The sequence below is a fragment of the Anopheles arabiensis genome, chromosome 3 (genome assembly GCF_016920715.1).
Source record: "Anopheles arabiensis isolate DONGOLA chromosome 3, AaraD3, whole genome shotgun sequence".
In the NCBI taxonomy this organism is placed as follows: domain Eukaryota; kingdom Metazoa; phylum Arthropoda; class Insecta; order Diptera; family Culicidae; genus Anopheles; species Anopheles arabiensis.
The window spans coordinates 57304603-57318784 of record NC_053518.1 but is presented as its reverse complement, the minus strand read 5'-3'; the positions used below and the strand labels follow the sequence as shown (position 1 = coordinate 57318784).

Sequence of the window (14182 nt, the reverse complement as noted above, 5' to 3'; positions counted from 1 at the left end):
CTAAGTCGGTATAATATACAGGTGGGGTTATCCCAAGGTGTATGAATTTAGAAGACTGATTTTTATCGCTTGTGTTTCTGAATGAAGATTTTAAGAGTGTTTTGTGTATTCGTCAAGCCTCCAGAAAGCTTGTTTGAACAAAAGTTTTCACCCATCCTGTCAAAAAATGATATTCAAATTTGGTTATAAAAAACATCTTATGAGACCACCTGTACTACATACACTTTGATTCTGGATTCCATCACCAGATCTCTTTAATGCACCTTGGGATAAATGTAAACACCCAATTGACATTTTCGAACACGAATAATCGGAAATTCGAGCAAATTCCCTTAAACTGGAGCCTTAAACTTCCCTTAAACTGCACCAGTTTAAGGGAATTCAGAAAATGTCCTTTAAAATCAACTGTGATGCGGCTTTTTCGTTACTTTCTTCTACATTCGCTCGGAAATGATGTTTCCTATCGTTTTAGTTGGCTATGTTCCCATTTTATACTTAAATAATATCTTTTTTTATATAAAATAATGTCACACAAAATTAGCTTTTGTTTTTCGTAAAAAAACCTTAGTTTTGAATGATAAATGACCTCGACGGCATCGTCCATCGATAAAGGAACGTCTAATTTACGAACGCACCAAATTTTGGCGCTTTCAACACACTTGATCACATACTAATCCAAAATTTCAAGCGTATCGAGTACTAATCGAGCAGATATGGGAAAACAATTTCGAGCAAATGTCACTTGGGCACCATCTTGTTTCGCCATTTTTTCTAGCAGGTACTCGAATCTAATTCTAGTTTTGAGGCTAGAATAATCTAGACTGAAAATTGCAGGCTAGTTTTGTGTGTGGTTTTATATGGAGTGTTTACATGATTTCAGCCTCCAACTGTCAAACTCCATATAAAAAGCTGACTAGAATCGTGAAGGGCCCCAAAATCAGATGTTAGCACAAACACGTGTTACTTTTGATAGGATGTTACAAATGATCTCAAGCTTTCCATCACATTTCTAAGTTACCAAGACCTAGAATGTGATTACCTAAAGTACATGTTTACATGACTCTGTTTTTGGTCGCCATTATGAATGAGAGATTCTATGGAAGGGAGTAACGGTTACGAAATATGACACCTTGCAGTCCCCGGCTGTCAATTGAAGATTTGTCCAAGACTGGACTGGACTGGACGAACCGATCTGTAGTAATTTATGGACCTTGAGTAGCATCAAAAGTAAGAATTCACTGTTTTAGCGTACGGTAATAATTTTCACAATCAATACCAACACAAAAATATTGACAGTCAAAATGACATCAATATAAACATAAAATTTACTATTCTGTTTTGGATAAATCAACGTAGTTAGTCATGACTAGTTTTTGCAATTCCTTTTGCGTGCTAAATCTTGTTAGTTGTCCAATTGAAAATAATCTGCTAAAGTTTTTTTTTTACTTTCTTAACATCAAAGTTTTAACTATTGCAACGCAACTGTTATCTCAAAATAAAATGAAAAAAAAAAAATAAAATATAAATAAACTGCTAACGATCTGATTTTTGTAACATATAATATCATATAAAAACTAGGCTGCGGCTCGTGCTACCATTTTCAGTAGCATTTTGGCCCGCGGGTTTGACATGACTGGTTTAAATAAAGGATTTGATGCACCTTTTCGAGGTTTTGAGGTTTCGAGAAGTGAGCAATTGTCATACGGTATGTAAACCTTCTATTATTCGAAACATCTGTTTTAAATAATTTTGTGTCCATAAAAGTCTATGATAAAGTGCTATTCATAGATTTTTATCGGCATTATTGGTATTATATACAGTTTTTAAATAATATATAATTTTTCAGATCGATTTGTATTTCAAACTGATCTGCAGACAAAAACAAAAACGTTGAAAGTTGTGAAGAAGATATTAAACATGTATAAAGAGAAGGTTTACTAAATTAAATACATACATAATATAAAAACTTTTTTGAGAATATACGACGTGTTCTCTTTTAATCGCAAAAACCATGAAGTTTTCCCCTTTCATATCTGTTTCCGTTGTAGTTAGTTTCGTTTCCGGCAATATAAGAATGTATTTTCCTAGGCTAGGTTCTACAAACGGGTAATGTATTTTTGCTATGCTACCTAAACTTGGAATCCATCATGCCGGTTGTTTCCGCTTCTGCATCGACGCTTTGCCTTCACACGGATACAATTTAACTGAATCGCTACAACCACACGCAAACCTGCAAAAAAGCAAAAACTGACGTCGACATCATTTTTCTTTCTCTCGTGCTGATTCACAGGAAGAATATTAGCTGTTAGGTCCACGAACACATGCGCAAAAGTTGCGGAGAAAATCACTAGCATCGTCTTCTAGTTTGCTTTGCTCCTTGTTCAAAAGGGAAAAGTAAATCGAGTGCCTAGAAAGTGCGACATTCAGTGTGTATGTTTTATTTTATTTATTCCTATCCTTCGATTCCACGTATAGTCGTGGCTCAAATCTCTGGAGAATCCTTGTCCATACTCAGCAAACAAATAAAGCCCCCTTTTTGTGCTTAGGTCACGAAATAGCCGGTTAAATTATATTTGTGTCTACCAGTGAACATGCAGTATTCAAATGTCATTTGCGTTTGTTTGCAATGATAGTAAATTAAATCCGACGGGTAGCAGAATCCGCGAAGTACCAGCGTTGATTGAGGAGAATTACCTTCAGTAAATGTTATTTTCGGGTTATACTCTTTGAAAATAGTTTTGTTCATTTACTTTACTCTTTTCTATTGCTTTTTAAGAGTGAAGTTACTGAATGCAATGCTTTTATTGATTTTTTCAGTTAAGTTGTTAAATTTTAGTTTGAGCTCACCATTATTAGCAACAAGAGTCAAGCCTTCCAACCGCATAACATTTGCTTAACAATTGCTCGCAAAACTATCTATTGGTGTCGATTTTGTCACTTGTTCATGTTTGTTAACATCATGAGAAATCAGCACACTAAGATAAGAGACCGGTGAATGTAAGGAGACGTTATGTAGCCACCATGGTTCGTAAAAGTTCGGATAGGTATCAACTCCAAGATGGAGAAACTGTGCACACAATCATAACAATCAAACCTGAGAATAATACATTACTCATGATGTCTTTTTATCTGATGTCTTATCTGATGATGATAACTCATGTACCAAATCTTAATAGTTATATGAGAAAATCCATTATGTTAAACCTTATGGAGACGCATGGTATAATTAAAGTTGTATTTCTAATGATCTAAAGAAGTACTTTTAAAAATCTTTCATAAATTTAGGTATTTTAACACAGTAGAAGGAATTGAAACTGAAATTCTCTGCAAAAATAACGATTTGCAGTTGACTATATCTTTTCAATAACAAACACGATATGTAGATAAATATATATGTTCCCGATATCAACATTTGATACATATCCGTAGCCTTAACATTCTCATAACGACCTTTCGATTGCATTTTATACCATGAAACAATTTGCGAAGTACACATTTTGCGCTTTCTTCCTGTGTGGTACGTATTTCTGGCGTAAGATCTTTCTTCTTGATGGTAAATACAGATTGTAGACGTCGTTAAGCTTTTCAATCGCTCGTTTGGCAGAGTATCGTTTTTCAAATCGTAGCTTTGCGTACTTTTAAAGTCGATAACGATTATTGAAAACGATAGCTGTTGAAGGCCGGAAGAATAGAATATAGTGGGTAAAACGGAGGCATCGTTTTATGGCTGTCTGACAAACCGTTCATGAGGCAAATGTGGAACAGGATATGTAAGAAACGAAATGCTCACTCGGAACGAAGGCTAATCTTCATCCATAATGCATGAGAAGGCGTAAGCTTTTGTTGGCTAACGCACCAGACGCCGGTAAAGTTCAGCTGTTTGTATGTATTGTACACTAAAAGTAAACGGAAGTTTGGTCGGTCTACTCACCATAGATATCGCATACGATGATTGTTACCGGATCAGTATTTGCGATGCATCCACTAAGAACCGGAACTAAGAAAATGGTGGCGCTTCTCTACTCTCAATCAAATGATTTTGATTGTTCAGTTGTGAACTTTTAGTTGGTAGAGCAAAGGCAGAAGCTATATCGCGACTGTAACTCGTCCTTTTTGGCAGTGCCAAACCACTACATTGCCAACGCCACGCTATCACCAATACCACAAGTCAGCTACAACATTAAACTGGTTCACGTCTCACTGAAGCAAACAGGAATAAGCCAGGTGTGTTGGCCACATTGGTTGTTTGATGATTTTAACTTAAAACATGAAATGCTTTTGGCTGTACATAATCAACTTTGCTCGATATGGCGAATGCTCACACAAAACCACTTAATCGGTTTGTTATTTGAAGCTGATGGGTAACGTTGTTATCGACACGATTTTTGTTTCAATAAATTCGTAGAAGAGGCAGACGCACGAAGTACGGAGTACGTTTACACCACAGTTTTATTTTTTTATTTTTTTATCACGACAACCACTTTAACACTGCATGTTAGTTGATAGAACATAGCTTATGATTTTGGATGACACTTGCGCCCACTTCACAAGAAGTAAAGTATACGTGTGCCGGTAATAAAGCAAATAATTTATTAAAGTTGCTCTAGTTCTAGTTCTTCCTGAGCCATTAATGCGTGGTATTGATTCACTAAATAAATTTAATTAATTCACATCGTGATTGACATGGGAGGAAGCAAAGAAAATTTAGCAATGATGTTTTTTTTTAGCTGTCGCATGACAACACGGCTAGGAAGCGAAACTGACCGAATACGACTGTGATGAATTTGTCTCCCGTTCTAGTGCCATTCCCAGTACATCAAAGTATCGGAACGATAGCGGCCGTGGGCGGCTGCGCTGTGAGACTTTCGTCGTTCATCGCACTGGGCAGCGCGCATGGAACGTGAAGAAATATTGCCGCGTGTGCGTTGGTGTGCGATAAGTTCAAGAGAGAGAGAGAGGGAGAAGGAGAGAGAGAGAGAGAGAGAGAGAGAAAGCGAGAGAGTGTACTCTAATGCTTTCGTAGTGAGCAGTGCAATGGTTTGGTTTTAATCGATAATAAAGAAGCGATGCCTTCAGCACAGGATGACGGCTACTTTTATTCGATTTGTTGTCTACCGTCGCGGAGATGCACCTTACTCTTGGGAGCAACATGCATTTGTGCTCTTTTTCGTTTCACTCTACACGTGCGTGTGTGTGTAGACTTTACTCATATAAACAACCCAATACACTAGGATTACTATAGGATGGATTATGTTTTGTGCGTTTCACGCCGGTAAATATTAGTTGTGAGCAGCATAATCCTATAAATTGAGGCTTGCGCTTGGGTAAGGCTTCACGGATTCACTTTATGCTCGCGACACGGTGCGGAAGTAGGATATCCGTGCACACGTTTATCCTCACCCTTCGTTTTTGACGGGCGTGTTCGTATCCCTCGGAACAGCTCTAACCACTAATTGTAGTTTCATTGCATGAATGACGTCTAGTAGGCATCTCTCTGGCATCAAAGAGTAGGAAAAGATAGAAGGGGATTTCCGACACGTACCACATGTATGATCCCCGTACAGCTTTTATCTCTTTCTGTTCCACTCAAAGTTACGCACACTACGCACTTACTCAACGATTTCAGCCCAATTGGCGTGACCCAAGCCAATCGATAATACTATGGAAACCATAGCAACGGTGTCAACTGAGGCGAAAACTTCTCACCTTTCGGAATGTGAGTGCTGGAGGAGGATGGACATGAAAAAACATTGCGGAGGAGTGAGTTATTTTCCACGTATGAGAGAGTTGGTGGGCCACCATGTAGATGGCAAGAAAATGGTTTATTTTCATGTTACCCATTCCCCTTGTTGTTGTTGTATGAATAAAGATGTACTAACAAAGACTTTGCAAAATTACGTTTATTGGACCAAATTTGGATGCTACCTTCAAAATGTATTTTTTGTTTATAATCTAGCTACACACATCGGCCACCAATCTGACCGCGGATGAAAAATGTTACCAAAAATCTTGGGTTGTAAATTAATCGTTACGGGCTGTGGTGGCAACCTTTGAAAGTGCCATCGAAAATATGGCGCTTTTCCTCGAATCCTTTTTGGTCGCGAACGTAGACAACTGCGACAAGATCAAATGTCACAAATTAGCTTCATTTATGGGTGGGGAATAAAAAATCAAGATCATAAATTATACCATAAGAGTTATGGTGCGCGCATTCGGCCGATCGCCCGGTGATGTTGCGCCTGGTGTTGTACCTGGCGGTGGTGAACGTATTGGGAGAGCGTTTATTTGTTTGTTTTGTTCTTCCCGCGTGGAAGATGGTAATCGCTACCACCAGTTTCGAGCAGCCCAATTTGCATACTAATTCGTAAGATGATGGTGAAGATTCGAGTCAGCGCTTAGGTTTCATATCCGTCAAAGATAGTTCCATGATAAGTGAAAAACGAATCCATTGGTGTGCCAGGTGAACATACTAAGCTATTGGAGTATTGGGCATTTCCCACGTCTGTTAGTGAGAGGATTTAGTGGATCAAAATTAATAAAATCTGTCGTCTCACTGTACATAACTGATATAGTTTTTGAAATTTTAAAAATACTCCATTTTAAACTTATTTGATTACTCGTCTTTTTTTCCTCTTAGTGAAAACATCAATTTATTTCATCTATCAATTAGGTTTATATATAGTAGCAACTGAATCTCAATGCACGTCAAGTGTTTCATTTACATTTTGTGAAACTTGCATCTCATACTACATCTCATCTCATAGCGAAAATGCTCGGTGTGCTTACTCATTCTCTTCGATCATTGTCGTTTCACTCTTTTATCAAACATTGAAAGATTTTGCATTCCATGGAGCATATGTTTACACACGTTTCGGTACCATTTGGACCCGACAGCTTTCCTATGAATCGAAAAGGTCTCTGCTGAGAATGCATTAGTTATGTATTTCTGCAGTGCGTCATCGACTATTTGCATCCTGTGTAGAGAGTGAATTGTTGAAATTGACAAAAACTCATCGTAGTTTGGTTGCCCATAACAAGGACGTTTCGGTTAAGGTATGCCGTGGAAGTTAAAACCTGTTTGAGGTAACGTAAATTTACACTTGTCCTGCGGCGATTGTGCTGCACTATTGTGGCCGTTGTTGCGTGCTTGCACAGAATACAGTTTGTGCACGGGCAGATTATCGAGACAAGCGTGCCGTAACTTGTCACTGAGTAAACATCTGGCTCGATGCATTCGAGAAGAGAATGTTTGTGCACGTGTGGAATGGCCAGAATAGCTGATAAGTATAAACTTTAGCGTTTGCTGCGTTTTATTTATAGAATCTTGGCAAACAGCTCGTTCTTAGAAGCAACGTTTTGTAAAACACCTTAAACTGCTGTGATGATATAGAGTGATTATTTTCTTCATCGTGTGGTGAGAAATTAAAAACTAGAAGAAATATTTATTCTTTTGGTAATTCTAATATTGTAATATCTTAGAGCAGATTTATGAATTTGACTCTTAAAATGATGAAATGAATTTATTGGATTGTTGGATTTGTAACAGACTATTTCAAGCCCACGTTTGGCTGTCTGTTTTAGTAATGTTGACAATTGAAATGTTGCAATTACCTTAAACATCCATTTCATTGTATAAAATGCGAAAAAAACACAATAGCCACAATAACACTTTTGGCATACAATATAAAAAGCTGCTTCTACACTTTCTCATATGAAAAAATCAATTGCCTCATCAAATTCAATCATTGTACTGCTTAATCGGTGTGATAATTTTGGTTCGTGGGTAGATATAAATCGGAACAGAGTCAGAAAAAATACACCTCACATATGAACCAATCCGACACTCTTGCCTGCTTTCAACCAGTGAACGTTTTGACTTCATCCTACACATGGTTGCTGAAACGATCACAATGAAATCGATGTTTGAATCGAGTGGTGCTCGAGTGATGATGGGCACCAGGTACTGTGAAGCTGGTCCTGATGCTCGTGTCCATGTGCTGTGGATAGAGTTGAAGCTCAACGCGACTACAAAAGGTATTCACGAGGAACATCAAATAAAGATGAACTCAAAGCAGGCCTTACCTTTAGGCGCTTGGGCGACGAAAATTCACCGACGTTTCGGACAGCGAACGCTAGGAAGAAGAAAATTGGAAAAGATGAGTCCGTAGTCTAAACAAGATAATTACATTATTAAAATAATTTCGTATGTTCAGCTGGTAAATGTGGCGGGAAAGGGGAGAGCATGAGCAGTTTTCGGTAGTCAACGATCAGTCAGCAAACCTGGGCTAACCTGGCGGCGGTCCGGAAAGAGTGTAATAGGTGTAAATTAGGCATGGAAGGCATAATAGAAATCGAATGTAAGCAGTGGACGACTGTACTGCGCCAAACCGTTCGTTCAGGGCTTCTGACAACTGGGTCTTTCACATCGTTGGATGAATCCGTGGGCTATTTCGGACATTCCGTTTTCAGGCCGTTCGGCAACTTTCTTCGCCTTCACGTAGGCTGGTTGGTTTTGACGTGTTGTAGGCTTTGCCTCCAATGCAAAACAAACAAACGATCATAATCTAGAGTTACGGGATCGAAAGAAAGAAAAAAAAATGAAACGAAAAACTGTGTGGCTGTTTGTGTAGCGCATCGACGTTCGATCGAGCATATGTCTGCAACTTGTTAGGCAATCCATCGAGAGATGACTTCAAACCCATAGCTAGAATCGAGAAGAAGGAAAGTTAAGGAAATTGATAATTATGATGATTAATTTTGAATAAACGTTTCGTAAATACAGCCAATTACGATTGCCAATTCCAATAATTGCCGGCATAGTGGACTACGGTACTTGTGCATAGCGTGGCATCATCGGACCGAGCCAAAGCTACCGGCTGGTCATCTCGATGGAATCTAAACAGAGTTCAGCTACTTGAGTTGAGACCATCTGTTTGTTGAAAATCATGCAGCATACCTGTAACATTGGATATATTTGGGAAAAGTGATGTCACTGAAGGGCCCTGGAAAAAACACAAGGAAGTATGGACATAAAATTAGCTGTTTACGTATAGTACGCAGGTAAGAGTATGAGCAATGAAATTTGAATCGTAGCTGAAACTGTTACGATGAGTCTTAAGCAGGTGTTTTAATGAGTTTTGAGAAATACCTCACGACTTATTGTTTGCTTTTACACTTTTCCATTAAAATGTGTGTTTCGGAATGAAAGCAAGTAGTAATAAACCGGTGGTTAAAATTATGATACAATTTCGGAATAAAGCTTTATAAGTAGAATTTGATTTCTTGTGTTTTGATGGTATTGAAATTTAATCTTTAATTGGAACTCTGAAAAGGTACTAGGTTCCATACAGACAAAGGGTGAGAAGCCTTAATAATAATATCTGAGGTGGAACATTTCTTTTCAACGTATGATGCCGAACTATGGGAGCCAAAATGAAGACAATCCAATATTCAGATGGATATTCATAGAGTGAATCTTGAGAACCAAGACAGTAGAGGTAATTGGTCACAAACACGATGTTCTGTCAGCTGAGATCTTCGCCGCGAGATAACCGATACCTGGATTTGGTAGGACCGGTTACCAAGTTAGTTTACGAACTGATCGGTCAACATGATCGCTGTCTCTGGTGTCCCGTACACAAATTATGGATGACAACACAAGAAAGAAAAAAAACAAAAAAGTTATGTTTTGGTTGCACATTGAGATCGTTTGACTTGTTCCGATTAGTTTTGAACGACATTTCTTTGCATTACGCTGTTTGGATAACAGTCTCGACAGATCTGTCGTGTTGTTTGACAAGCCATTTCACGCTTCATGGAAGCCACTGTGTGAAGGTGTTGAGGTAAATCAATCGATGAAATAAGTGAATAATAAAAAGACATCCTATTCCAGAGCAAAACAAAACATTTGTTTAAACTTGTTTTTTTAATTTAAAAAAATAGAGATGACGAGTTTTATAAACTTGTTAAATTTGATAAATATCCTATTTAAAGATGCTCATTTAAATGAAGAAAAAAAAATCATTAAAGCTGTTAGATGATTGACCTCTTCTCTGATTTAAAAAATTGATAAAAACAGTTGAAATTTTCTAAATTGTTGCTAGATATTTGATTATAATAAGGTTATTAAGAAGATGTTCCAAGTTGACTTTCGCAACCGGTACCAATTACCGAAAACATAGATTGTGTAGCGTACAATACCGGAAGAGAGTTGAGTTGAAGCAAAACTGTTGTGACAAGTTTTTATAGCATCGTAAACGCTAACAATCTGATGTGCAGGAACAGACTGCGACGAGCAAATAATAAACGCAACTGATTCATATCAAATTGTGTACCAGTTGCTTCAGCGTTCCCTAGGTAGGCAAGCCTGAACGAAACGCAACGAATACCTAGATGTTGTTGATGTCCGAGGAATGGAACCTCAGTATGTTTCGTGACATTGACGCCCTAAACACAAGGGCGGACCACAGTCGTAAAATTCAAAACCATAACGTAAATTTACCACCCGCGATGCGCGTCCCATAATCGTCAAGTGCTCTTGATACGCACGACTCCCCCTTGTTCAGTAGAACGTGCCCTTCGGCGCGTGTATATGGTAGACGCATTAATAATGACGAGCAAGTCTCCTGATTTAACGGCTCTGGAGGTCGTGTTTTTATGCTACTACGATGCAATTGTTAGTTTGGAGGGTCCTTTGGGAACGGTTCCAGGGTTCCAGGGTTCAAATTGATGGGGTGCGAACGAAGTTGAATGCAACAGCCGAAGACACTTATCGATAATTTTACACAAAAATGTCTCAGTTGCAATCTTTGCCTAAAAATACGCAAAAGTCCTATTTTAAATAAATTATAGTACAAGTTTTCAACCAAATGAAATATAAAACGAAAACTAATAATTGTTTGCTGGCACCAGAGACTGATTAAAACAGAAACAAAAATAAACTAGAGAAAAAGAAAATAAGAATGAAAATAATACTAGAATAGTACTAGATAAATAGATAAATGTACATAAAAAATGGTGCGAAAGAGATGGAGATTGAGAGATAAGAAGAGGGAGAGAGAGAGAGAGAGAGAGAGAGAGAGAGAATTAGAAAGAGAGAGGGATAGGAAAAAAGACGGAGGCAAACTGTTACTGTTTTATTACACATTAAAATCACTTACTATTTTGGCAGGAGCATAGTGTTGTAAAATGGTGTTGATAGCAGATTGAACAAAGATTACCCAAAATCGAGGGCTTTGCTTGCTTGATGCTAATAGAGCATGGGAAATTGTTTATTAACAGAGTAAAAGTGAAAAGGGTGGAGTTAGAATCCTTATAGTTGCAATCATTCTATAAATTTGGTGAAATTGAAAGCAATTTTTCCCCCTAATGTGAAAAGTGAATACTCAATGTTTCTGACATGTCGAATAATTGTCAAGTAGAAATACTCGGAGGACCGGTCTGCTGGTACAGTCGTCAACTCGTACTACTTAACAACATGCCCATCATGGGTTCAAGCCCCGAATAAACCGTACCCCCATACGTGGGACTGACTATTCTGCTACGCGTAATCAGTAAGTCACTGAAAGCCAAGGCCCACAGGTATTACTACCGACCTCGGTGTTTGTGCCAAAGAAGAAGAAGAAGAAATATTGCAAATGATAACAGATTATAATATTCAACCACAACTTAAGTTGAAAAAACAACAAAGAATTGCATTCTACATACAGATAATTTCAGTTTGGTTCTTGTAATGCTAAATTATGTATATTGCAATTTGAAAATGTGTTTTATGTGTAATTAAAACAATATTATTGCTTTTTGCACAATCGCCAGTTGGTTGTATCACGTACATACAAAATTTACAATTGTTATATTTAAAATAAGCATATTGTTTTACAGATAATTGAATCCAATAAAAAAACTTGATATCATTAACAATTCATGATATCTTTTACAAACTAGTTCCTTATAATATGATATAATCGAACAACCCTTGCCAGAAAGATTTATTTTCTAAATAAACTACCTAACTATCTACAAAATGAAAAAAAAAAATGTGCGGAAATGACGAAAGTAAAACGATTTTGGATTTATTTAAGAGGCCTTTTAATTTATAGCCATTCTTTGGTTTCTAGGTCTTGTAGTTCATGGTATGAAAATGTGTCTCGAACATTGGCTCAGGTATCTTAGCAGTGTTACGTGTCACTAAGGCAATTTAACAGGAATAGGATTAGATTGGAAAAATGTTGAGCCTGTAGGTCATTAACCTAAGCCGATAATTTTCTGCTGGTTGATGGGTGGATTAGTGGTTATGAAAATTAATTCGTTGCACGTCAAAACATTCCGAGTCTATAAATATGTTTTGTATCGCTGCAGCAGGATGCTACAGTTGAAATGACTGCATGGAAAATGTTTCACATATCTTCGTGTTGATGACATCAAATGATTTATAATTGTTACATTGGGAATTAGTTTTAATTTTATTGAGGTGATGAAATCAAATGTTTGCTAACGTGTGACAAGGTGTTGTTGGAAATGCATGATCATATGGATAGTGAACTATGAAAAACACAAATTTACTTTTGAATATTTTTATTCAGTATAGCCCTGCTACGGGATATATAGCTTCCTACGGGCTGGATAGGAACATAGTTAGTTGCGCTCCTATCGAAACTTTTTGATGAATAACAGCTGATGCTTATAGCGTTAAAGTCATTATTTGAACTCGATTTTAATTATATTCCACTAAAAATACATATTTTGCCGATTTATAGTTCAAAGACATGAACAACATTTCATTATATGGAGTATTTATTGAAATGCTGCTGGTAACGTTTATATAGGACGCACTATTATTATATATTTTATGCAAAAATAAAAGTTCTTTTTATTCATAAGAAAAGCAGTAGACTAAATATTTTGTAAAAATGCAGTATCAAAATACAGGTGTTCCCCGAGATACTACTGTATTTGGGACCGAAAAATTGTCCCAAAGCAAGGCGTTAGTCGAAATAGTCGTATGTCTAACAATTGAGAATATAAAGATTATAACCGATGTTGAAGAGTCGGAATCTACGATATCGTGTACTTTATTTAAAATAATGTTTGATAATGTATCAATTTTACTCCAAAAGCCGTTTATACGATATAAATATTCAAGATCGGGTAGTTGTGGATTCCTTGGAAATGTGTGTGTAACGGTTATCAGCACAGAAATTCAACAAAAAAAATACATCAATTTCTTGTCAATGACAACTTTTAACTGTCAAAATCAAAATTGTCATATCTGCAAATCGTCGTAACTGGAGGGGGTCGTAGTTCGGGGGATGCCTGTATCAAATATCACATATTAAGACATCAAAATAAAATGGCATGCATAGTGGCATTGATCTCAAGTTTATGTAGTTATCTTTCGCTATAATAGTCAATACCCCCTAGTAACATTATTAATTCTGTTGCTCGTTTTATGACTATAAACCTACCTTACCTTACCTGCTTACCTACCAGAAACCATTGAACACACGCGATAAAGTTGTTTTGCAAAATCTGTTCGATGTGACCAGTATGTCTAGTGCAATATGAAGAATATAATTACACTAGCAATAAAATGGGTTATTTATTCAACGACACACTGGCACCAAATGAAGCAAGTGAATTGTATAGAAACTCGTTCTGCTGGTACTTCATTACTGATGCGTGAGTCGTACATAAACATTTGATTATTACGCATGCAGCATTGGCACAAAGGTGTTGGAAATGCGTATCAAATGAATTGAATTGAATCATTCAGATCTTGAATATGTTTCCATAACCCCTTGGCAGAAAACTGAACGAATGTTGAAGAAGAGATCCGTTTTAGTTTGTAGCGAAGTATTTCAAACAATTTTTGTGAATAGACGGAAAGTAGTTTTGAATTTTGACAATTGGGGAACAATCTTAAAAAATATCGTATAACATTACAGGTGATAAACAAACCTTTTAAAATATATTACCTGTTTAGTAAGTAATGTGTGTTGAAGTAATTAGAAAGACTGGAAATTGAATGTTAAAAATATGATTTTAATAGAATACTTTGATATTTTTTCTTGAGAAGGAACAACGAGATCGTATTGCTTAAAAGAGTACTATGATTGATATTTGATATGGAATGAATCCATACTAATCCATTAGAAAATGATTCTAAGTATTTCTGAGGAAATTC

The 14182-nt window shown here is 36.9% G+C and overlaps 1 protein-coding gene across 2 annotated transcripts in view; it reads right to left on the bottom strand.

The window, feature by feature from the left end:
• Positions 1 to 4780, bottom strand: part of LOC120900155 (frizzled-2) — a 59344-nt gene extending 54564 nt beyond the window's left edge. For both annotated transcript variants that reach the window (XM_040306787.1, XM_040306785.1), the window contains exon 1: positions 3932 to 4780. Coding sequence is in view for 1 of the 2 variants with exons in the window: in XM_040306785.1 (XP_040162719.1) it covers positions 3932 to 3934 (3 nt within the window). In the remaining variant the exon portion in view is untranslated. The remainder of the gene's footprint in view (positions 1 to 3931) is intronic.
• Between the last annotated feature and the right edge of the window lie 9402 nt (positions 4781 to 14182).